We start from the raw sequence: 26,082 nt of genomic DNA, 5'->3' as shown, positions 1-26,082 counted from the left end.
CTTTATATAAAGCTTTATATGAAGTAATTTCTCTCAGAATTAACAGTGAAACAATTAAATATCGCTTAAAACATTATAATTGCTGCATTTAAATTCTATAAAATACTTTGTATAATTAGTATGCATTTCAAATTAAGTTACTGCAATTCAAGCTTATAGGTTTAGGCAATTATAATTACGTATACAAAGTAGGCATACATTCTGTAAGCAAAAATTATCATTAATACTTATGATTGGCTGTGTTAATTACATACATATATATATATACACACACGCACATTATATATATATACACACACACACGCCATTCCTGTATCTTCAAGCTTTTTCACTCAAAACATGAGTTCCATCTAGGCCTACTTCTTATTTCTGAGCCCTACAATATAGCCTTTCTTTCTGTTTACAAATCAACAATACCAAATGTTCACCCATTCTGAATATCTTAAATTTGCTCCCTACCTCCCATTTTAGAGATACATCAACAGGTATTAACAAGCATTAAAAAACCAACCACATTCAGGTATCCTAGAATATAGTCTAGCTTTATTTTTAACACTACATATATTCCTCATTATTCAGAAGTAAAGAACAAATGCTTATTTTGATCTACTTACTATAAATATTTAGACGTATTTTTTGTATTTTAGTTACACAAAACAGATTTCTCATTTTTAAAAAACATAATGAGAGGTTATTTTGTAAATCCTTCAATTTTCGTAGAAGGAAATCTATTTCCCTACTTTTTTTTCCTGCTTGCCTTCAAATAGTCAAGCTATTTTGCACCTTTCGATAATAGCCTTGTTCTACACAATGCAATAGAAACAAATAGTGGTTACTGGAAGCCAGATCTTCCAAAATATTTAGATACCATATTCCCACTAAAGTTAACAGAAATTTTTTATCCATACAACTTCTGCAGATCTGGATACATCATCTAGTCCATACACAGAGCTTAGCAAGAATGGTGCTCAGAGTCATTTATGCCACAAACTCGAACAAGACTACTAAACTAGTTCACTTTTTTGATTATGAAGTGGAAGGGAATCTCATAGGGCTGGTACGGACTGACATGGATTGGTCAGAGCCAAGAGGATTCCTGAAGAATGAGAGCATCTCTGCATTGCCCTCTCCTGTGCTGCCCARTTTTTCAGAGGTCTCATCTCTTTGGTTGCAGCAGGAATATCCAGAGGTAGTTCAGGGCCACTTATGCACCTGTGCTAACAAACCCTTCCTGAATGCCAAGGCTTGGGAATAGGGTTCAGAGGCATCTCACCAGCTCTGCAGGAGTCAATTCATACTCATTGTACCTTATTAGTTTAAGCCATGTGCTTACAAGCCGAGCCTAGTTTGGCTCTATCCAGAGTCACCTGAATCCATATTTTGCAAGATACTATGCCATTAGCTGGGGCACTTGAGTCCTTCACTGGCTATGGGTTACTGACAGCTGGCTGAAAACTTGTTGATGAAATGATATACTGTTCAAGTCCTCATGCAAGAATCTTACTTTTAATCTTTCTTGGTTTATTGATCAATTAAATACATAGTAAATAATTCCACAGTAAACAATTAGTTAGTCTTTGCATTTAGAAAAGATGCAAGAGTCCACAGGACTAGAGATTGGTGTAAGAGGCTCTCTATAGACTTTAAAATCATGATTTCCCAAAGTACCAACCAAACCACCATGTACAGAGGCTTTTTAATATGTTGAACAGAAAGGATGAACTTTATTATGCAGTCCCCACACTAATGTCCTACTCAAATGATCCTCCATGAACAAAATGCTGGGAATTGCTCCTTTAAATTAACTCTTCAACACAATGAAACTATTATAATGCTTTATATCCCTTTATGTCATTTTAGCACATAACTCTATTGCAATGTATTTGCAGTTCAGAAAAGTAAAATGTTCATAGTACTTTTAAAGATGGTACTTGGAAYATTATAAAAATATCAACTTGGAATATTATAAAAATATCATTAAACAGCTTTTAATCAGATTACAAGAATTCAACAGAGGAATGTCTTTTGTCAATATCTCACTAGTGCAGATAAAACAATTGTTCAATTTCTCCTTCCTGAAACAGCATCAAGTAAAAGTTGCACTTAATTCTTAAACAAATCCCTCTTAGAGACTGAGGTGAAGATAAGCCAGTCACAGTGTTTCTAAAACCTGACCCACTGAGGCTTCTTTGTCTATTGAAAGGATGTCAGAAAATGTATTACTAATTTTAATTTGATAGACTGTACTTATCCAAAATAAATCTAAGGTGTTCCTGAACCACCAGAATTCATCAAGTTAACTTACATGGGAAGAATTTCTTAATTACCCACATAGTAATTTATTAAAAATGAAAGAAAAATCACAAATTAATCATCCTTTTCAATTATTTCTTCACGTACTTTGTGGGACTACTTATCTTCAAGATTTTGTTCCTAGCAGTAGAATATAAGACTCCTCGGTAGACTTCACTGAGCAGTCTATTTAGTACTGCATTTTGGTTAATGCTACTGCTCCTGCATTTTCAGTCTTCAGAATGGTTACAAGAACCAAACTGAACTGGCAAGGACCAAGCTGTGAAGTCAAAATTTGTCACCTCTAAGAATAAATAGTGTACCACTAATCAGTATTCAAGTGCTAAGTTTTCATTCAAACCACTCTATTTCTTCCTTACAATTACTGAAAACTACTTCACAGTCTGAAGTTTGACACTCCAGTGCACCAAATGCATTCATAGTGATATTTCATGTGACAAACAGTGGAGACACTTTTAGATTTTATCATCTTGCTAGACTACCCTTCCTAGTCCCTAGGGGTGGTATTTCAATAACAGGGGGATTAATCCAGAAAAAAGTGGTCACAGGGTAAAACCCACTTGAGAGGTTTTGAATGAATTGAAGGAAGGCTTACTTCAAGCCTGAGGGGTCTGCATCTTATCAATGGCTTATCAAGTGTTCATGTCGCAGAGGTTCTTGCTATTCTAGTTAGGCCACACTTAGGAAAGAGCTATGCTTGAATCTATTGCAAACAGACCAGACCCTGGTCTGTTGTCTTCCCAATACTTGCATCAGAGGTTGAAAAGAATATCTTCCCTTTCCAAGAAGATTAGAAAAAAAAAAAAAGGTAAACAAAATACTGTATAGCGATGGGTAGTTCTTTCACTTAGCAAGAAGGAAAACATAGCTCATTGCACACAGATTTCATACTTAATTTTCAAGTTACATTGCATTAAGCCTAAATCTTAACTTTGTGGTCCTGAACAGGGTCAACATTGATAAAAAACTAGTAGGAATATGAGAAAGCATCAACAGCAATTTATCCCAACATCCCAATAAAGCAATGAATGTCTCCATTTTTGTATGCATGTCATCTGGCATCTCCCGAGCACAGGATGGCTGCACCAGCTGCTCACCAGGGACACAGGCAGCTGCCAGCTGCTGTTCGGACAAACTGAAATACCCCTCTTCTCAGTGCCTTTGGCTCCATAAAGAAAGGACTTTTTATTGCAAATCAAGGAACAACCACACCCCACCCTAACAGGTTCACTTTCTTTACTGCAATGCACTGGAGAAATGGCCAGGTGTACCTGGAAATTGTGTTTTTGCCCCCCTTTCCCAGCTGTGCTTCCCAGCACACCTACTTGCACTTGTCTTTCCTGGTCATCTCTGTTGCTCCCCACCTGCTACAGTGAAAATATGACTCAGTGGATACCTCTGACTATTGGGAACCAGGCTCAAACCAAAACAAAGAATGAGAAATATTAAATTCCCACTAATAATATTTAATCAAAGCAGCAAAATTAACCAAAGTTTACAAGGACTTGAAGACAAAGAGCTCTAAATAAAGTTTCTCTCGCAGCTGAGAGACAGATCACTTACAGAACTGCACGCCTAGCCTTTGCTTTCCTGATAAGCATACTTCTCCTGGTTTTTAGCCCACCTACAATGTGGCAAAGAAGAGTTCACAGGTTATAGCTAGGGCACTTTGGTTGTAGTCTCCAAACTACCATACCCTTCTTTACAAAGAAAGAGAAACTTGCCTGGTAATTCAAGCCCAGCACCAAAGCCTATCCCAGACCATCTATAGCAGACTGCGCGTATGATTAGTGAAGGCAGAGAGTAATCTGGCAGACCTGCTGGGGAAAATGAGTTCCTGAAAACAATTCTACACTCCTAAAGCTGGGCTTAGGTAAGCACCTCTTGCCACAACAGTTACTTTCCCATGTTAATTGATTATACTTCACAATATTGGCTCCAAATTACAGTAAATTGTTATGCCAAATAACATCTCAGTTATTTAAGTGTCAGAGCCAGCCAGTCCGAGCTTTAAATATGGAACACATCATTTCAAGTAACGCATATTCTTTCTAATACTGGGCCACGAAGGTACGTAATAACAAACTAATTCTAAGCACTCATTATTGCTCATTTCCCTGTGTAATCATCTATGTGCAGTGTGCAAACATGTAAAAACTGATTTGGTAGCACTTTATACTTTCTTTGCGTTCATTTTACCTGGGGATAAATGGTGACAGGTGTTACGGGTTGATCTGTCTGTTAACCAGATGTTGAACTTAAAATCCTCTCACCTGTCATCAAAATGAAGTACATTGGTTTATGAAACATACTCCAAACATATATGTAATTCTCCTCAGCCATAATTAAAGAGTAGTTAATTTCACTAAGTTTTCAGATGTTACAAAATACCTAAGCATTAATAATCCAGTCAGATGAACTGTTGATTTCAAGCACAGAAAATATTAAAATTCATTTTGTATCACTCATTGTCACCTAAATGAAGAAGCATGCCTGGTGTTGGCTCTAGCCTGGAAGCAAGGTCATACAGGAATATTATTACAATTTCTTTAACCAACCCAAAGAGAAATTCTGTTCAAGCTAAAATGAAGGACAGGCATCTTACCCTCAAATAAAAGTGCTATATATCTCTACATAGTAACCTGTCAACAAGCAGAGCAGTGGTCAAGTCCACACAAGATGGCAGCATGCCATGAAAAATTAGCAGAATTCTTCATCTTAATCAGACAAGCCAGAGCATATACTGAGTGCAATCACATGATTCATCCAGAATATCATGCCCATATTCTCCACACAAAGACAAAAAAAAAAATTAGATAAAACACTACATTTTACCAGCACTGTTACAATCTCATGATAGACTGATAACTTACATGGACATCATGGCCAGACTGACAGGCCCAAAATAAAAAATCTACAATGTAGTTTTCACACTAGCTTTAGCTTGAACATTCTCCCCATACTTATTTATTTCTTTAGCCAATATTCCTTTAAGAATTACCTCAAGCTGTTTAACAAAAGCCATTTAAAAAATATTACAGTAATATTATTCACTTTAACTGAGGCTTAAATGTAGATGCTAAATTAAATGTTAAATCCTTAACATCTAATATTGGTAAGGACTACTTCCTCTCAAATTCCAGCAAGTCACGATTTAATACTTTTTAAACACTCAACTCTGACAACAAATGCACTATAGATACTATGTACATCACCAGCCTGGTAATTAAAATGCATAAAAAAAAACTATGAGAAAAATTTAAATGTCAAATGGCTTATGTAAAAGCAGAATGTACTTCTCAAGTCATTTTTAAAGGATGAACTTTTCAATGATCTTTAAGTCTACTAGGATGAAGGGCTACAAATTTAATAAACTCTCAACTTCTCACGGAAAAGCCAAGCTACAAGAAAGGTTTTTCCACTCTAGAAAAGGGTCACATTTCTCACTGGCCACGATGAAGACTTGCAGAGGGAACTGCCTCTTCAGTTCTCTGTGCTGAGTTATACACCAGAACCTATGAAGCACAGAACAGAAAATGATAACTGCATCATTAAGAAATCTAAATCGTAACTGCTTTATGAAAATATGATCTGTAAAATTTCCACTTCCTGGGAAAGTTAGAACAGTAGTGCAGTATACTCATGAACCAAAACAAAACCAGGCCTTAGGCCTCAAAGACTTGACAGTATCCTTTTAAAACTATGAATATGTTTTGCTAAGAAAGAAAAGATGAAATAAGCTATCTTTATGTTTTAAATTACTCCAAATAAAATATATAATTGAGTAATTAATGAAACTTTGTTTTTCTGCACAACAGTTCCTAACATCATTTATATTTTTCAAAACAATGTAATTTAATATTCTGGGAAACTCTGCTTGCACTGCCATGTACAGCCTTACACAGAAAGCTGACAGTACCATTATACAAGAAGAAAACTAGAAGCTATAATAAGTTTTCTCCCTTCCCCCTGACAAGTTGTAGATGCAAGCTCAAGGTCCATAACTAAAATAAATATACAAGGCTCAGCTGTGCTCACCATGGCATCAATTTTACATCTGTATATTGCACACTCACTTAAATGGAACTCTTCCTGGTTTACACCATCTAAAATCATCATTAGGACCACAGAATAATTGTGAGACTATACTTTTGTTTACAGTCTTGAAAAAGCATCAACCGAATTGAACAGTCAACATTTATTTGCAAAGATGTTAAAATAATGTTCTAAGTACAAACAAATTATGTGCCCAGAATTGATTTGGTTGACTGATGCTTAATTTATATATGCATAGTTTATTTTCCTTATGACCTCCTAATTTTCAAACATGCTCAAATTCTGCTTCATAAAATGATTACATTAGGATTCCCTTCACTGAAATTATCTCAATCCTACAGCATTTTGCCTTTATGTATAATAAAAGCGTTTCTGCCTTTCAGTTTGGTTCCAGATTTTTAATCAGCGTAACTCCTGAGCCCTCTCTACATGGTGCATTCTTACTGCATTTTTTTTCTTTTAAATTGCATATTCAATTCTTACAGCTGAAGAGCAAATAGTTCAAAATACAGAAGAGATCCCAGTGAAAGCACAGTCAATGAAGCATAGAAATAAAGACTGAGGGACTTCATCTGTCATCTAATTCATATCTTTGTTTTCAAGCAGGACACAGAAGTGAACTTTTTCCAACATATCATTTATAAGTATTCAACACGTATTTTCCTCATTAGTAGCACCATGCTTTAAGTGCATTCTATTTTCACTTAAGATATTTGTAAAGCCTTTAACATTGATTAATATTTACTGCCTGATCTGAACATGTGCACGTATGCAAACACATATACACATCCTAACCAAAGCCTGCAGAAAGTTTCACAATCAAAGAAAAAAAAAAAAAAAAAAGATTAGAATACACAGCAAAGGTTAAAATGGACAGAAGTAAAATGGACCAAAAATTGTAAGAACTCAAACTTTGCTCTTTTAGTCAGACACTGTCTGTACAGGCAAACTGGAAGGAGGTAAAGATGGAAATTCCCTATGGCACGTTTGCACTACCACTAAGGATCAGAGGATTAAAATATCATGACAAGGACATAGCACTGATAACCTGGAATGGCTGTCATCTTGTTCAGTCGGTATCTGCAGCCAGTGTATCTGCTCCCCATGGTAACAGAAGAGGAACCAAGGGCACAGTCCTATTCCTCACTTTTTCCCTAAATTTCTTTTCCTGCATACTAATCCTCCCATTCACAACAGGCGGCTGGATGCCACCCTCCTAGTACATAAGGTCTTTGAGACTTCAGAGGTTCAGCACCTTTAGCACCAGGTATGGAGAGGTTGTCAACATAGGGGTGAATTCAGCACAAGGAGCATTAGGGAAGACAGGATCCTCTTGCATAAAAGAATGCTTTTAGGACACAGGCTACAGCAACAAAAAACCATAAAACTTCCACCAAAACTTTACGTCACAAAAATGACATGTCCTCACGCAAGAATTTTACTTTATGCCGAACCTAACAGCATGTGGCAGTTAAGCAACAAAATCTGAGCAAGACTGCAGTGGGCCATTGATGTAAAACAGACCCTTGTCCCAGCCCTTCTGTTTCTCTGCACAGGCCAGTCACAGACATCGGCCTCATGCTTGTGACGCAAATTTGACATGGGTCCTACATTGCTCACCTTCCCACAAAGGGCACTGGAAATCTATGGATATAAAGCCTTATAGGGAAGAGGTATAATTATATTATTATTATAATCATAGCAGCAATAGCCATAACTGATTCACAGTGTGACTGGAAAAAGTCCTTTCGATTTCCATGGTAAAACAAAAGGGGAAGCCATCCTACATGGAACAGATTCAAAAGTGGGAGTGGTTAAACAGCATTTTTCAGTTATGGTCATCAGTGGGGAATTGAGTGATCAGACCCTTAAAAAAAGACTGTAAAAATCTATGTAGGATAAGAAACACCTGGATTTCCAAATGTTACTTTTTTCTTTAATTTTGTCTCTCCTTGTATTTGAATTTGGCAAGTCCTCCTACCCTCTCGCTATGTCCCTCCACCAACAAAGCCACTGATGATTCATTAAGGATGTACAGACAAATTAATTGGAGGATTTGCAGGAAATTACAAAGGAGATTCTGCAGAACAGCATTATTCCTGAGAGTGAGTGCTCCATCCGCCTCCCATAATTAAACTGTTCAATGGTAGAAATCAGAATGACTAAAGTGAATAAATGTTTATATAGGCTTGTGTCACTGAACCAGCTTGCAACCAATTTGCCTAAATTTTCTCCCCAAAAACTATTAATTCTGCTTTTCAGCAATAACCATTTTGCATTTACTCTGATATATAAAAAAAACACCAACAGGATAACAAGATTTCAGTGATCCAGATGTGAGAACTTTTCGCAGCTCTGAACACTTAATGTCAAGTTGTTATACCCACTGGCAAGTGGTATTGGTGATGAGAACAGAGCAAGTAAGAAGTGGCAAAGTCTTAAAAGCTAATTCTCAGCTCTCTAAAACTCTTTGAGGTTTTTTCCTTCAGTCTCACTCAGAACAACTATTTCTCCTCTTGTGACAGTGTAACATCTAACCACCTCTGCCTGTATTTTAAAATTTTGGATGGCCATTTGATTTAAATTATTAGCTCTGCTGCCAGCCCTCATTCATGATTCACCCCCTACTGACCAGACTGAAAAGAAAAGAGCTGGAGACTTGCTGGTGTTTAGGATATCCAGCTGAGATACAGAAGAGCCAGGTTTGAGATGCAGGTCCTATAGTTATTGCAATATCTGCAAAGAAAGCTTTAAGAGGAGAGACTTCAATGGCCAACCTAGATATTTCTGACCATCTAGCTAAGGTAACTTCTTGTTCAGCTTGGTTATTCCTGCAAATCCAGCTATTATGTGCATAATTTTCTCTACTGCATATGAGCTTCAATGTTTAACTTGGGACTCAGAAGAGACTTTTGAATGTTAGCCGCTGCAATGCTTTGTATTTAGCCTTAAATTGGCTTAAATGGGACCAGATTTCATTCCAAGAGCACAATGCTCGCTTGCTTTGCTTACACTTGTTACCAGTGCAACTATATTAGTAAACAGCAAGTTCTTAATACAAACAAATCCTTAGACTTATCCTGCACTCATGTTTTCCAACAAATTTTCATAAGAAAAGGTGCTCAACTCTATCTGCTGCTGGACTCAGATTATTTCTCTCTTAAAAGACTGAGTGCACAACACAAAGAGATTTCTTTTTCATTCTTTAAACATCTTACACACAAGCAAAAGGCAAAAGTCCAAACTACTGCTATGCAGTTGCTTATCAGAGTGGAAGGCACCATTGTCTCCAGAGGGCCATTAACACTTAAGCACCACATCTCATTATTGCCCTTAGCAGAAGCACTAACCATCCATGGAAGACCTATCTTCAACTCAGAAGTAATTTACTGTATTTTTTTCCTTATTTGCTATGATAATTAAAAACATTGATAACCTAGCCTCAGTGCACTTTGGCTTCTAACAAGAGCCTAATGAGAGTCAAGAATCTAACAGGAGGAAAAAAAACCCTAGCTAGTCTACTAAATATTAACATGTTATTTAACTCTGACCCCATACTATGAAAATTCCCCCATTAATTACACTATTATACATTATGAGCAATTTTAGGAATGGGTACTTTGCACCAGATGAACACCAAATCTCATAGTAAGATACTAGGCCTCAATACAGGAATATCTTTATTTAGGGAAAACACCTTAAAAATCAATGTAGCGTTTCCTAAATATATATTCATTACTGCTTTTTCCTTTAGCGTGCCCTGTTTGGGCTCATGAGATAACATTCATCAATAGACAGAATAGTAAAGAGATGAAAAATGTTATTAAAATATATCTAAAAATAAGCATTTACAATTATAGTATTCTAAACCAGATTATCAGAAAAAATCTTGCAACATAAAGAAAATACRCATTTGCACGGTGCAATAGAAGGATTTTTATCATGCCTGTCTGGGGTGACGTGTAACTAATACATGGCTTTTCTGTCATTGAATCAATACCTATTCATATCAATAAAACCTTAAAAATGACTTTACACCACATTCTTTTTATAGGCCTGATTCTGATATTTTTACAAGTGTATTTTCTTTTATCTTAATGAAGCAGAGCTAAATGTACTCTGGTGCAATTCAAGACAGAGCACAGGCTATGGGTTCATAGAGCTCTTTTTATGCACCTTTGGGGGTTTCTGTTCATCTAAGCGCAAGTACAAAGTGCTGTAATAGGATGGTATTTTAGCAGAAGAATAAAGTATTCTAAAACATTTTGGCTGTCAGTTCCCTATCTTTTGTTGTTTGTTACACTTCTATTCTCCCCAATAAAACTGAGAAGCAGTCATCAGAGACACTGACATTACCAACAGTCTCTCTTTCCTCATGAACAAGATAAATTGACACACCTATTTAGCACACAGGGAGGGCAAATTCAAGAGAAACACGCTTTTCCTCTTGATATGCCGAGTAGAATCCTTAATGTGAATCAATCTGGTACACATCTACTTTCCTGAAATAGCAGCTTTTTATATCCGCAGTTTGCAACTGCCTTTTCAAAGGTCCTTTGCTGCCCTCATGTGTTTCACAGAAAAAGTAACTCTTGAAGTATCTACACGGTAAAATAGCTTTTCTTAGCAAGACAACTGCTTCTCCTGTTATGAACAATACACAGTCCATGGAAAAAATTACTGAAAAATAACTGAAAGTTAATCTCTCTCTTCTAGTGAAGCTAAGTTGTCTATTTTAGAATGTAATGATTGTATATTAACGATTAAAAAGATGTTTTTCCATTTGAGATAATCATTTCTAAGCAATAGATTTTGAGTTGCAAAGCTAGCAGACCGATTTCATGGAAGTCGATGATGTTAGCCTGGTGGAAAAATCTGAAACACTTAATTCAAAACTTACTTTTCATTAAAAGTCACTTCAAGGACTACTGTTTAATTGTACATATTTCAATATCTTTCTGTTGCTTGCAATACCTGTCAAAGCAACTTCTTTCCTGTGCCATTATACTATACTGTGCAAAAGAAAATTATGCGATCATTAAACCTGCTTTTACTCTGTTAGTGCATCCAAAATTACAGTGCCCATACCACACTTTTCCTTGACACTCCCTGCCAGCCCCTGCCCTGGGCTCCTTCCTAGGGTCTCACCCTGACACTGCACCAGACCAAGGGGAACAGACAGACAGGAAGGCCACTCTGCTACCACAGATCAACGCAGGCTCCATTTGCAGATGCCTCTAGTTGCAGGTTGATGGATTCCGCACGCAGAATTTGGCTGCTGAGGCTCAGGGCCATTGCTGTTTACTGTCGCTCATTTAAAAAAAAAAAAAAAAAAAAAAAAAAGCAAATACAGCATCCAAGAGAAAGGCAATTCAATTCAAGCCCTGCATTGATTATGGTACATTTATAAAATAATTTGACAGTCTGTTTGGCCAAACAGGAGAGAATAAAATAAATCAAGAAAAGCTAAACCAAACGCAAAATGTGACACAAAACCTGTTCTTTATGTTATTCCAGTTTTGTTATTCTTTCAAAAGCTACAAAGGATGTTCACAAAAGCTTTTCAAGCGCTGTTCAGTTGGCGCGTAAAGTCCAAGCAAATACAACCATCCTCAAAACACTTTTACCACCCTAGTCACAGAAAGTAGCAGAAATCAAACTTTGGGGGGTGGGGGGAAGGTTTAAAATGATTAGGTAATGAAGAGGACTTCATAGCGCTGCTTATAAAGGTTCTTTAAACCCTTCTGCAGGCACGAGCTGGGGAGATGCCAGGCAGAAGTCAACCACCCAAATCGCTGAAGCTACCTGGCACCCCCCCCCGAAACAGAAGCTACCATTTCAGCGAGGAAGGCAACCAAAACGCGGGCTCTCAGAAGACAGAAGACCCAGTTACAGGGCCCTGGCTGAGAGGACCCAGGTGGGGCGGCCGCAGCTGGGGTGGGCCCCTCCACCCAACCCTGTACCCCGCTGGCAGCAACGGTACAATTTCACACGCAGTAGCACAGACTTTCAGTGTCAGCAAACCCTCCAGCTTCCCAAGCACCAAACTGCAAAACTTGCTACCGGCACCATGCTTTTAGGTTGTAACAAACTCCCAGGGGAGAAAAAAGGGACAGAAAGAACTGAGAAACAAGAGGGACAATTTAAACACGCAAATATTCTACTTGCAAGCAGAAAAACATGTAAAAATACTTGACAATGGAAATAAATAAAAAGGATTTGTCCTTTAATTCATACTTGCATGGTGACAAGCTTTAGACCCCAAACACTAACCTGCTTGCTCCTGCACCAGCACACGAATAGTCTCTAGGCCATCAAAGGAGCTATGGTAAGTGCAGGCAAGCAAGCAGGTATGCAACTCTCCGCAGGACATGAGGTTTAAATGGTTTTCTGGGGAGGTTTCTTTCAAAGAGGCCCTTCTTCCACTACGCCTTAACTGTACTGGACATCAGACTGCACCAACCTTGGCCTATAGCACTTCATAGCTCTTCTCTCCCCACTAACGTCTGCACATGCTAAAGGCTATAAACCTTCCGTTGTCCCAAGGAAATAACTACGTCTTTTCTTTACTCCTAACAGTCCACTTCACACGTGCCAGCTAATTTTCCTCTCAGAGAAGGTCTGGGGTGAATTTTTAGCACCGTATTTAACCGAGCAGCCGCTGCCGCAGGCACGGAGCGAGGCCGCAGCATGGCTCTCTCAGGCACAACACGTGCCCCACACCGAAACACCTGCGTGTGAATCACGGGCCCTTCCGGACCAGCAACAGAGCCTTGCGTGGGCGGATGCAGCCGTCCCCGCGCTGCCGGGCAGCCCGAGCACAGCAAACGCCACCCCGGGGCAGCGGCACCAACGGCCGCCGCGCCCCGCCGCGCCCTCCACCCCTCCGGGGCGGCCGCCATATCGTGCCCCTCCCCGCCGGGGTGCCGGCCCGCCCCGTAACCCGCTCCGCAGGGCAGCGGGGAGCCGCCTCCGAGGAGAGGCTGGAAGGAAGAGAGGTTTCTAAAAGGAAAGGAGGGGAAAAAAAGGGGGGGGGGTGGAGGAAAGGAAAAGGAAAAGGAAAAGTGCGGGCTGAGTCCGTGCGAGGCTCCGCCCCCGCCATGACATGGCGGCGGGGCGGGGCCGCGGCCGGGAGCCGGCGGGCAGCGGGTGCCTCCGCCCGGCCTGGGCGGTCAATGGGGGTGCTGGCGCTGGCCGTGGTCCTCCTCTGCTGCCTGCCGCGGGCGGGCGCGGGCACCCAGCCCGGGGATGAGGGCGGCAGCGGCGGCCGGGAGAGAGGGGCGGCAGCGGCGGCGGCGCTGCGGGTAGGTGTCCCTGCCGGGTCGCTGGGGCCGGGCCGGGCCGGGGGTGGAGGAGGAGGTTTCCCTGAACTTGGGGGGGGGGGGGGGGCTGAGGGTGTTTGGTTTGGTTTTGCTTTGTTTCCTTCTCTGTTCGTGACACGAGGTGTCAGCCGCGGACCGAGGGGACGTTGCGGTGGCGCTGGCGAGAGGGGAGGTTTTGCAGTCTTCAGGCCCTTACGCTGTTCTCTTGCTCTACAAGAACATAGAGATGGAGTTAACTCATATCTAGAGACAAGATATTTTTTCCGTATCTGTGAACCCCAAGGCTTGTTATGCTGCCAAAGAAGGGCATCAGATAGGTTTGACACAATTTGTTCTTGAATCACTTATTTTGTCTGTTTTGTAGTGATTTCTTGCTTTCTATGCCCTTACAAATAAATTCTTTTTCAGGATATTTCTTGCAGTTGAAATTAATTTAATGACTTTCGTATTTGTTTAGTGGTAATCCAGGATGAATTTGGAGCGAATCTAGGAAGAGCTAACTTGTTGTCTAAGTTCATGTTTCCTGTTGGTAACCTCTTTCTTTCCTGTTCTGTTTTGTCACTGCTGCTAACTTAATACTGTCTGTAACATTTTCTTTTTCTTCAGGAAAGCGCTAAAAGAATTAGACTAATGAATTCATCATCAAATGATAATGTGTCTGCTTTCTATGGAATAAATCAGTTTTCTCACCTGTTTCCTGAAGAGTTCAAAGGTACATTTTTTGGCTGATGCTAATATCTTTTCTACTATTTTTGCTACTCTATCCCAGAACCTTCCATCTGTCACATTTACAGGTTCTTCCAGTGTTAATAATCGGCTAATTTACAATGGCTGGTCCAAACTGCAAGTACTTCTGAAGGATACAACAGTCCTCTTCATTTTCTTCTGGTCTTGCGAGATTGAATTTCCCAGAGCCTGAATTTGATTTAGCAACCAAATTGTTCATTCTTTCGTTCTTCTCACTGGGCCTTGAAGCCTTCTTCCATTACAACAGTTTTAGAGCTGGAAAGTACTCAACAGATTCTATTCATTTTGCCTTTCCCAAGAGAAAATCAACTGCAACCCAACAGATGCTTGGAGATCTAAAGCTGTACAATGATGGCTATGACTTTCAGGAGCAATCTGCCAAGCTTCACTGTTTTTGCTAAGAAAATTTACCTGATACCTAACCTTATCTTTCTTTCTTGCAATTCAAGTTTATTGTTATGTGCCCTATTTATCGTGGAGCTTCTTTTTTTTTTTTTTTAATTCAAAATAATTAAGCATCCTTTAGTGAAAAACTAACAATTTGTATTTCAGCCTCTTTAAATAATTCTCTTTATTTTTTCCTTTTTACCTGACTAAAATAAAGGGATACTTTTCTAGTATGTAAAATATTCTGAAAATTTCAAAACAAAACTTGCTTTATGGAGTAGTTACAGGTTTCTGATCAGTTCTAATAGGTCTTAACAGCCTGTACTCACATTTCGTATGTGGAGTATTTCTGTTCTTTCTATCACCATAGGAATATTTAAAGTCATTCTAGAGTATAATTGTTATTTCAAAATACATTAATTTCTCTATGCATTTGAGAATGAGATGTAATCTCATGATTGTACGTATGGATCAAAGTTACCTTTCTGGCTTCTAATAAGCATTGTTAATTTTTTAAGTTAGTAGATTTATAGATGTCTGTATTCTGTGTTTAGCTATTTACTTAAGAAGCATACCTCACAAACTTCCCAGATACATAAAAGTGCCAAAGGGGAAGGAAAAACCTTTGCCAAAGAAGTTTGACTGGAGGGACAAGAAAGTCATTGCAGAAGTGAGAAATCAGCGAACAGTAAGTGCTGACATTTTCCTTTCCGGGTTCCCAAGCCCTGCTCAGACACAGTTCCAGCAGGTAGGCTGTAAAACAGAATGAAGGTTTTGGAAGGGGCCAGCACAGCCTCAGGACTCCTTGGAGCACTGGCACAAGTACGCCTGGTTGAGCATGTACAGAGTGACCCTGCATCTTATGCAGAGTGAGATTACACTTAAAAGCATAAGATGTAAAAGTTATTGTGCACTGAGAAATTGTGCAATTATGAACTGTATGTGTGGTTACTTTTTAGTAGGGTAAGAAAAGATGAGCTGTTAATCCTGATGTCTTTCCTTTGTGCTGCATAGTGTAACCTGGACCTCTCGTAGGAATAAATTCCACTTTCTTTGTTAAATGCCTCATTTTAAAGATCTGAGAAGTGCAATATAGATTCTGTAATCATCTAAGAATTTTTCTGTTATGTTTAATTTCATCTTATTGTTTCTTAAAGTATAATATATTTCTATTAAATTCTTCAAACTGTTGAAAATTGTAGAGGCGTTTCCTTAAGTGCATCCTTTCCAAAATGTTGTTGACGATTGTGGTTAAAAAGTAGTTTCATCCTCAGCCTCAATCTTTCCTTAAGAAAATGCATATCTCACAATAAAAACCATCCTCAATCCTAACTTAAAGAGCTGTTTTTATTACAGTAAAAATGAGTCAGGAAGGAAACCTTAAAATAAGACATCCATAATGTATTTCTAGTTTTCACAAAGTAGTACAGGGAAAAAAAATAGTTCAGTATTTTAAATGACTGATTCAATTTCTTTATTATTGCCTTAAAAACAAAGTTCAAGTATGAGGTAGTAAACAAAGAGCCTTAGAGGATCTTTTTGACTTTTTTTCTTTTTAATATCATGTTTCAAAACCAAAGCTGACTTATCATTTCTCCCCTTTCCCCCCTTTTCTCTGCACCAGTGTGGAGGCTGCTGGGCTTTCAGTGTTGTGGGTGGTATAGAGTCTGCCTATGCAATTAAAGGAAATAATCTGGAAGAACTCAGTGTACAGCAGGTTATTGACTGTTCATACAATAATTATGGCTGCAGCGGTGGATCCACGATTAGTGCTTTGAGCTGGCTGAACCAGGTTTGAAACTTTTCGTAAATGTTGAGCCCTTCCTTAGCTTCCAAACTGACACTTTTTTTTTTAAACTGAGGGAAAAGTAATAGGGAGGGGGTGTACACTTTAGAGCACAGCTGATTTAAAAAATATATATATTTTTTAGTCTGGTATCCAGAGTGAATTTGTTCAGCAAGAGCTTGGGGAACCTCAGAATAAAATTGATTTCATTTGTCTTTTTTTCACTTGCACCCTGAAACAATCCAAATGCAGGCATAGTTTCAAAAATAAATCTTACTGTAGTTTTAGCTAACACTTTTCATTCTAAAAATGCAAAATGTGTATTAATAATGCATCTAACCAGGAATATTTTAATGTCTTTTGAAATAAAAAAAATTCTTCTTTAGGAAGACAGTTTGAGTCATAAGAAAAAGAATCCCCTACATTTTTTGAGTTTTAAAAAAATACCTTATTGTCCTTTTTAAGGAACTCTGTAATCCTACCCCAAAGATTCATATAACCCCAGTTAATAACAGTCTAGATAATGCGTTTAATTTTTCATTTAAAAAGGGAATGTTCATCTACATTCTTCCAAAGCAGAACTCCCTCTTGCTCAGCAGCAGCAGGACTACAAATGGATTAGGCCAGAGGGGACACTGCCACAAAGATACTGTACTGCACAAGACAAGAAAAGTTGTACAGAAGGTTTATAAAATAACTTAGTAGCTGGACCTTGGCGACTATAATACAGTTATGAGGATTTGATGTTTATAGCACAACTGGATTTAATTTTTTATGTAATTGTTCTTGGGATTTCTGTGGTTCTTGAACTGTCCTGAGGAGAGGATAACTTTGTGGGGGAGCATCATTTGGAGAGAATGAATTATCATTCATAAAATGAATGCCTAGTTTCTATAACTTTAAATTTTATATTGCTAGGAGATCGTCTTGAGACTAGTTCAAACCAGTGATTTTCTCCTTTAATTTTGTTTTTTATTTAAACAATTCTGAGTCTTTTCTGAAACTTTCTCAGCAAATCGGGGAAACTGGAGATGGTAAATATTTTATCTCTAGACGTGTCATTCTTATCACTAGTCTCACTAGGAACACATTGAATTTTGCATGAGTTTTACAGTTGATTTCAAAGCCTATTTTGATCTGCATAGTGCTAAAGCCCAACACATTAAATTCTCATTCATTTATCTTCTTGCAGACAAAAGTAAAGCTTGTGAGAGATTCAGAATACAGTTTTAAAGCTCAGACAGGATTGTGCCATTATTTTCATCGCTCAGATTTTGGAGTTTCAATAACAGGATTTGCTGCATATGACTTCAGGTAACTACTATTGATTCTTTTTATTTGCTGTACTTCTGTGTTCACTAGCTGTGGGATAAGCCAGAGCCAATAGTGCATTGACCAGCCAAAGGTTATGAAGTTACTGATGGTACAAGTTCTGTAGCTGTGTGCTGGAAAAAAATTAATATATAAAATTTTGATAGTTGTGGCTTGCTGCAATGAATCCAGTCAACCATGCTATCAGGTCTTCACAGCTTTTGTTGTCTATGCCAGCCTGACTTCTATGTAGGCATGCCTGGACTGCTTTAAATTATGGTGTATACTTCTCATAAAAAATTATTAGGACATACTTAAAAGTCAGAAGGAGCAAACTCTTTGACTCGTGAAAAACACCAAGAACCTCCTTGTCATCTCAAGGATAGAGTGTTATACTCCTTTCTTCTCTCTCTCTGCAGAAGCTCAGCAAAGTTGCAAGTAACAGTAACAAGTACTGGCATTTTGTTGATATTCAGAGATATAAATTTATACTGTTCTATAGACAATTGGCAGACACTATCCCTTAAGAGAGCCTTTGCAATAATAACTGAGACAGTTTTTTGGGCCCTGCATATTACTGTTCTTCCTGCCTGTTAAGTCAACCGAAAGTTCAGTGCRAGTAGGCACTGAAGTATCGGGCTGTTCGCATTTACTTTGACTTTTGTGATACAATGTCAATTGCTCTAGACTTAACTAAAACTTAATTGCCAAGAAATAGTCCTTGTTTAAAAAAAAATTGCCTGTATTTCTAGTTGATAGTTGGTTCTTTCTTTTGGTCTCAAAGATCAAAATCTCAACTTAGAATATTCTTTTTTTTGCTGTTACATCAACAACTGCAGCACCTTGAAGGTTTTTGTAAAATTGATTTTTTCAGATGAGATTAAAATGGAGATAGTTATCTTTTTWAAAAAAAAAAACAAACAGTGAAAGTCATCATTTTCTTTTTTGAGGACTTGTGACCCTAGAATCATGGCCATTGTTAGTTTTAAGATGTTTATATTTTTCTTACTTAAAATGTTCTGAAATTTTAGCTAATGGTTGGAAAAACATGGAAGAACTATTTGAACTTGAACGCAGAAGTACCTACATAAGCAGCCTGATTTTTCCTCCCTTTTCTTCTGTTTGGCATTTTTGTAAACTGGATTATCTACTTAATTTCCTGTAATTTTTTAAAAATAATTTTAATGGCACAATTTGGAAACTTTTTGCCATTTTGCAATTCTATTGCTAGATGTATCCACCGAGAATGGTGAGGATGGGAAGTGGGAGTCCTGGAAGAGCAGCTTGTATTGTGTCAGATCAAAGCATGACACATTCAGCCTAGTATTCTTATCTCCAGCAGTAGGCAAAATTGGATGCTGAAGAACCAGAGTAAAGAACAGGCCAAGCATCTATGAAGCTTCCCCTGAGTACTCTTCCAGCCTCCAAACATCTGTGGCTGTAAGCCTCTCTGAGGCAGAAGTGCCCTCTGGGTATTCCATATCCCTCAATGGATTTCTCTTTTCTGCGCTTTTTCAGACTCCCCTTGGTGCTGTATAAACTTGGAGTGTTTACATCATCCTATAGCAAAGAATGTCACAACCCAGTCAGGCATGGGAGGAAGAGTCATCTCCTTCTGTTAGTTTTGAATCTCCTAGTTTCATTTCATGCCCTTAGTGCTTGTACTGGAAAAAAAGATGACCAGTCAGTCCCTGTCACCCTTTGTCAGCGTAAAAGCTTCCCAAGGAAATCCCTACTCTTCACAAATGTCAATAATTTATAGGTAGTAACTGTCCTCAGCGTACATGGTCATGYGTTGAAAATTGATCCTTGCTAATGATTGGTATCCTCTGCCCTCTCGCTGTGGAGTTTCATGTGGGTGATTAAAAGCAGAGAATGTTTTAATGGAGCTGTGCTGATTTGGTTGCTTGCTTTTTTTAACGCAAATTTCCCTTACTTAGTCTTTTGTTTTTGTTTTTTTTTAATCCTGTTTATAGCGTAATTTACTGGAAATTGCACTGTTTCTCCTTCCCACTTTTGGAGCATGCTAATCTCTTTGTATAGAAAAGACAGGAGTTGTTTTGTTTTAAGATGTATTTGAAACTGATACTTGAAACAGTTGTAGCCATGAATGTTTGAGAAGGAAGGAGAGGAATATGAAACATAATTATACTTGCACATGGTGTGGTAATATGTGGGGTGTGGTGAGGTTTTTTTGTTGTTGTTGTTTTTTGGGTTTTTTGTTCATTCATGTTCAGTTGTTGTATCTTGTCCTTATCTAGATGATGATTTCACTCAAGGGCAGAAAATGCCTTTGCATGTTTATACAACTACGTAAAAGGGCCTTCAGTCTTGTAATACCAATAATCATAGTTTTATTTTAATCATTACTATTATTGTACTTTCATGTGCATAAACACACTTTGAAACTAGCATTTTTTTTTTTGAAGGTGGGGGAATACAAGAAGATCAGTCTGTATCACCATCAACTGAACACAGTTTAATAAACCCTCCTGTGTTCTTGAGAAAAATGCGTCCCAAGCAAATCTTTAAATAGAGAATTTTGCAGGGTAATTGTATTCCAAAGTAACAAAATTGAGAGCATAGGCTTTCCATGTAGTTAGTGGTTAGGCCCCTTCTTTCTAGGCACTTTAATTTGTTGTCTGGGCTTAGACAGTATGAGTACATATTCAGAGACTCTCTAAACAGTTTAGTGACAAGGAACCTTTTCTCTTCATATGGATCTTTTCATTAGCTTTGTTTCTGGTTTTAGAAAAAGTTTTCAGAAATGAGCAAGACATGCTTTCTTAAATGAATCAATCATTTTTTTTTCTTGTAGTGTGCCTGGATGTGTCATGTACTACTACAACTAACAGTTTGTAGGACACTAAACCTGTTCGAATTATAAAGCTTAAGTCAGTGTCTTGAAATCAGGTCCTTTAAACTGGCTATTTTAAAATTTGATCCTTGAATCAGTTACAATTTGAAGTATATGCTAAGTGAACATTATGTTACTTAAGCATCAGAAACAACAAAACCTATCACTGATAATTAGATTTTGTTGAAAAATTTAGCAAGTGTTCAGTTACTTCAGCACTTAACCATTTATATAGCCCCAGCCTCCGCAAGTCCATGACACAGGAAACAGTGCTATCAACTGAATTTTGTAAAGACAACTTCCAGCTTTTTAGGCTTTTGTACTGAATAAGTTTGTTTCTAATTTTTATCAGTACAATACAGCTGCATACTGAACTGCAAGACAAGATATAATTTTAACTAGGATGTGAATTACTGCCGGATACAAATAACTAAAATCAGTTATAGCTTTGCCATTCTGTATATGCCAAATTTAGGTATTACAGATACCATGCAATGACAGAAATTTCCTGTTCCGCTATGTTACGTAAATAAAGCTGTACGAGGATGCTAATGGTAAATGTTTAATAGTGGTAATTGTCTATTGTATGTCCTGTGTTTTTTAATATGTTGGGATACATATTTTAGTGCATTATTGTGTATTAAATTAAAGTTACTTCTCTATGTTTGAAAAACTAATGGGAAATGATAGAGACAAATCATTTGTCAAAAGCTATTTTTTTAATTGAGAAAAGTGATGTATAAAATGTAGTTGTTGTTGATTGTTGCCCTGTGTCTGGACCCAGAAACCTGCTTCATTTTAATAGCATCATATCTTTGGATCTGCACCTTTTGCTTAGCCTGTGCGCCCTATTTTTATTTTAATGAGTTGTAGTGTATAAAATAGATATTGAATACGTGGTGCATAGAACTCATAGGAAAGAGATTAATTATTTGATTCTTAAATCATATATAACGAGCAGACCACCACCTCTCAGATTGCTTTGGCGTGCTGACTGAAGTAACTTTGCATTATCGCGCACTCCCTTCGTAGTGGCCAGGAAGAGGAAATGATGCGGATGCTTGTCAACGGGGGCCCTTTGGCAGTAACAGTAGATGCAGTGAGCTGGCAGGATTATCTTGGTGGAATCATACAGTATCACTGCTCCAGTGGAAAAGCAAATCATGCTGTTCTTATCACTGGTTTTGACAGAACAGGTAAGTTTCGAGCAACTAAACTTCCACCCAGTGGGTTTTGTGTGTGTTGTCTTGCAGCTGCCTCCTGTGGTGCAGGGGATTAAAATCCATAAGGCTTAAACTGTATGTTCTGCCACCTCAGTTCTGAAAGTGCAGTCTGATCCCAGGAGAGAAACTCTTTTCCTCTCCATCCTCCTCTAGTTTTGTGGGACTTCCTGGCCCTTGTAAAGACAAGAACACAGGTGTATGTATATCTTTACCCTAGCAGACAATATATCAAGTCTGTTCAGCACTGGAATATTAGCTCCGTCCTCTATGTGAACAATAATAGATTTCATTGTACTGTGTCATCAAACCAGTAAAAGCCACGGGACCTTAGAATGGTGAGTAACTCTGTAGAGTGTTAGAAGTTTTCTATGCTTCTCAAATCTCATGTTGTCTCTTGTTTTATGAAAATGTCTTTTCCAGGTAGCATCCCTTACTGGATTGTACAGAACTCTTGGGGGCGTACATGGGGAATAGATGGCTATGTTCGTGTTAAGATAGGCAGCAATGTCTGTGGTAAGTCTGACAAAAAATAATGTGAGTGGTAAAGGCCATATGCTGGGATACTCCATATAAGTAAAGCAATATAAGGGGAGACCTCAGAGAGAAAATAGAAGTCATTTCTGTATTTTAAAAGAGGGTTAGATGAGTCCAGGTGGAAAAATAAATAAATCATTTCCTAGTTGAAGCAAGCCATGTAGCTGAATGATTGTAAAACACTATACAAAAGATAGAGCTGTATAAAGCGTAAGAATACTTAACAACCCTGTTTCTGCTGAGCTGCTGGATGTAGAGGTCAGGCGGGTAAAGCCCCTGTTCACAGGCAAAGGTTGCTGAGCCTAATTGCTGGGATTGGACTGCTAGGCAGTAAGTGTTGTGCATCCTTTGAATTCTTTTGTTAGACAAATACTATAGGTCTTTTGTTGACTTTACCTTCCATGAGAAAGATCCATACCTTGTGTACGTTTCACAGTATCTTTCACAGCCATTGTAAAAGGTGTAAGCTGATGTAAATCATCTTCAAATGAGAATAGATAATATTTAGTTTGTAGCCAGTCTGCACTCAGTTAAGTTCAGAACAACGTGAATAGAGTCAATACAGCCCAATCATAGCTGTTGAATGTTGCTGAAACTTTTATTTGCATTTATGGTTGTATAAACAAACTATTTGGAAACAAAGATTTAGCAGTAATGGTAATTAAAGCAAGTCAATTGCAGAGGTGGTCAGGAAGAACATCYTCATTATTTTCAAAGTTGTTTGCTGAAAAAGCAGGATCTTTCACTTTTTGTGTTGTGTGCTACATAGGAGCAGCCAGTAAAGATTAGTAGTTATTCCCCTTCCTCAACACATGATGTTTTCCCCTTTAGGAGTGCTCTGATGTTACTGTTGAGGTTGAGAGCTGTCACCCTTTGATACCTTCACAAGCTATAGTCAGACTTTGGTCTTAGTACTTCGAGGAATACAACAATCCAAAAAGACTTGAACAGAGCATGAATAAAAGCGTAGTTGCTCTGTGTGTATTAGTGTGTATACGAGTGTTTTAAAATGTCTCTTGTAAAAGAAACTGTGTTCTCTAGTCTCTTGGTGATMTTACAAAGCTTCATAGTTTCCTGTTGTCTATTAGTTTACCACTAGCAAACTAAATGTGATGGTGCATCTGATTAAGAAGGAAGATTATTTTAAGGTTTAGATTCAGCACCCATATTGCACTAATGCTGAATCCTCAAGATCTAAAATTTTGAACATGAAAGCAGAGAAGAGAGGTGAGTAGAGCTCAACTATAAACAGTGTCAATCAACAAAGAAATAAAAAGGCCTCTGTTCCCTTGCAGTTCACCTACTGTCATGACGTGGAGGAGAGGGGGAATAGGATACAAATTCTGGGAACTTATTTTTGTCAAGTCTAATTTGATGCAGCTCTGTTTCCAGTATTTATTCAAAAATCTTTTTGTTTCATTTGTAGGTATAGCGGATACAGTTTCATCAGTGTTTGTTTGACATTTATTTGCCAAAGACCACAATTATTATTTGGTTAATAGTTTGGTGTACACTGCATGTGAAGACTTTACTTCAAAGCAACATTTCCTAAATTAAGAAACTACAGGAAATTTCCTCTTTTGGGCAGATATGGCTTGGCCAAGGTTTTAAAAAATGTTTTTATTTGGAATGTGTGTTGCATTTCGAATCTTCCCTGGAATGAGAGAGCTGAGTGTTGACTGCAGAGTGAGGAAAAAGGAAGTTACAAAAATGGACTGAAACTGTGAATTTGAACTCTATCCAGAAGGTGTCAAATACTAAAAAATCCACTCCATAAGAAGTCTTCTGACAAGGAATGTAGTGATGACAGATGATATGGAATTTGAATCAAGAAATCAACAGTATTACAGAGTATAACTGAAATGCTTTGAATGTGAGAAGAACCATGTTTAAGTCTGCTTTTATTTTGGGGAGGAGGGAGGGTTAGAAGAAAATATTCTGTTATGCTTTGATGTCTGTTTTGGTTTTCTGGTATCTCTGACACACATGCATTTTGTCCTTCTTTTTGTAGAATACTACTTCTTTTCTAAAGCTAGAGGAATAAAGGAGGGAGATGCAGAGTCATAAAGTTGTTTCCAGAGCAACCAGTGTCTCTGTATTGCTGCTGTCCTTCCATTTCAGTCTTTGACCTTTCTTGGGTAAATATAACTTGTATGTTCTTCAGAGCAACGAATATGTTTTGGGATGTGCCTGGAGTATCCAAGTTTTCTAAACTAGTTTGTTAGATGTATAGAAAAGCAAGAAGTAACTGTTAAGTGGGCTGTATTTAGACAAACAGAGGCAGTGGCTTGACATGAAGGTATGTCGTGTGTCCTAACAGGACATATGTGTTTGCAAATCAGCTCTTCTGTGCTTTGAGAGCTGTGTCAGTTCCATGCTTTCTTTCTTCTCTACTTCATGCTAACACTGAAGCCCATTGCAAAGTGCAAATTCAGAAATTTGTTTATTATAGAAAAGGCTTTGGCGGGCGGTGGGAGGGGACTGTTAATATGTTTGCCACCTTTAAAAAGGCAGCAGTCGTAGAATACTCCATATAGAGTGGATGCTGAATTTCCCTACAGAACTGTTTAAGAGTATTCTTGAACCTGTGCTGATTGGAGGGACTTGTTGGGAAACAAAAAGTGGTTCCAGCTTTGCTGATCTGTAAAAATGCCGTTGCAGGTGAATATAAACAGAATTCAGAGCTAAACATGCAATTCTAAAATGCTCTGAATTTTTCAGCTAGAATGCCTTCTAGTCCACCTGTATCCTTTATGAAGCACTATTATGAAAAGTATGGAAGCAATTTTGTAATTTTTGCACTCACTTGTGATACCATGTTAATAGTTCCCTGTTAAATAATCTTATGACAAATGCAATGAATATTCATAATTCTTCATTGTAAGTGTTGTCATTTTAGTCCTTCCACTTTGCTTTGTTAATATTTTAAATGAAAGAATGACCAATTGCTGTGTATTTCTACTTCAGGTAGTTCAGCAACTGACTGAATTTTACTGGCTGAAAACTTCAGATTAGCAAAAGGAGAAGTATATGTACATATTCTCTAATACAACCTTTCCTTAACAGTTCACAAAGAATGAGTAGCACACTGTACTAACTGGAAAACAATAGCTAAAGTTATAAATCAGCACTGATAAGCATAACGTTATAGTAGTATCAAACACAGAAGTTCTACCGATGTTAACAATTTTGAGGTGATTTTACCAGTCATAAGTGTTTACACTAAGATACAGAACAATTCACACATGCTGTGTATGCCTTAATTTCTGGTATTTCCAAGGGAAACGTTTAGAAAGACAAGAGTCCATCTAATGAGAAGCAGACACAGCTCTTTCAATACTCTCTGGCCAAATTTGCCTCAGTTTTACTATACATCAATTGTGTCCTTATTGCAATGATATTTTGAATTGAAAAACTTTAAACGTTTGTCATATTGTTGTTTGAACATTATGCTTGCTTTAGAAGAAGACAACAAAAGAAGAGCTTTAATACTGCTTTATTTGAAGTGCAAAATGAAGTACTTCAGTTATATCTACTATTTTTAAC

At 38.0% G+C, this 26,082-nt stretch overlaps 1 protein-coding gene across 3 annotated transcripts; it reads left to right on the top strand.

Annotated features, from left to right (window-relative positions):
- The first annotated feature begins 13,385 nt into the window (after window positions 1-13,385).
- CTSO (cathepsin O) lies at window positions 13,386-25,401 on the top strand. 3 transcript variants are annotated; one of them, XR_003257120.1, is made up of 9 exons: window positions 13,386-13,673; window positions 14,298-14,403; window positions 15,380-15,513; window positions 16,450-16,617; window positions 17,804-17,925; window positions 21,812-21,975; window positions 22,423-22,515; window positions 23,963-24,409; window positions 24,548-25,401. XR_003257120.1 is itself a non-coding variant. In XM_026088264.1 (8 exons), exons 1-8 carry the CDS (start codon window positions 13,470-13,472, stop codon window positions 23,995-23,997), a joined length of 1,026 nt encoding a protein of 341 aa, XP_025944049.1. In that variant the 5' UTR covers window positions 13,386-13,469; the 3' UTR covers window positions 23,998-24,620. The 3 variants fall into 3 exon arrangements, 2 of the variants coding, with proteins under 2 accessions (XP_025944049.1, XP_025944051.1); XM_026088264.1 differs by having other exon boundaries at window positions 23,963-24,620; XM_026088266.1 differs by lacking the exon at window positions 13,386-13,673 and adding an exon at window positions 13,919-14,008 and having other exon boundaries at window positions 23,963-24,620.
- The last annotated feature ends 681 nt before the right edge of the window (window positions 25,402-26,082 follow it).

The sequence above is a fragment of the Apteryx rowi genome, unplaced genomic scaffold (genome assembly GCF_003343035.1).
Source record: "Apteryx rowi isolate R43461 unplaced genomic scaffold, aptRow1 scaffold_76, whole genome shotgun sequence".
In the NCBI taxonomy this organism is placed as follows: domain Eukaryota; kingdom Metazoa; phylum Chordata; class Aves; order Apterygiformes; family Apterygidae; genus Apteryx; species Apteryx rowi.
This window is presented reverse-complemented; position numbering and strand designations above follow the sequence as displayed.

What these genes read in the sequence shown, in the direction of transcription:
- CTSO (XM_026088264.1), top strand. Translation starts at nt 13,470, where the DNA reads ATGACATGGCGGCGGGGCGGGGCCGCGGCCGGGAGCCGGCGGGCAGCG. An exon ending in GTTTCCTGAAGAGTTCAAAG is followed by an intron (nt 14,404 to 15,379) that starts GTACATTTTTTG and finishes TTCTGTGTTTAG; the next exon opens with CTATTTACTTAAGAAGCATA. An exon ending in TTTGCTGCATATGACTTCAG is followed by an intron (nt 17,926 to 21,811) that starts GTAACTACTATT and finishes CTCCCTTCGTAG; the next exon opens with TGGCCAGGAAGAGGAAATGA.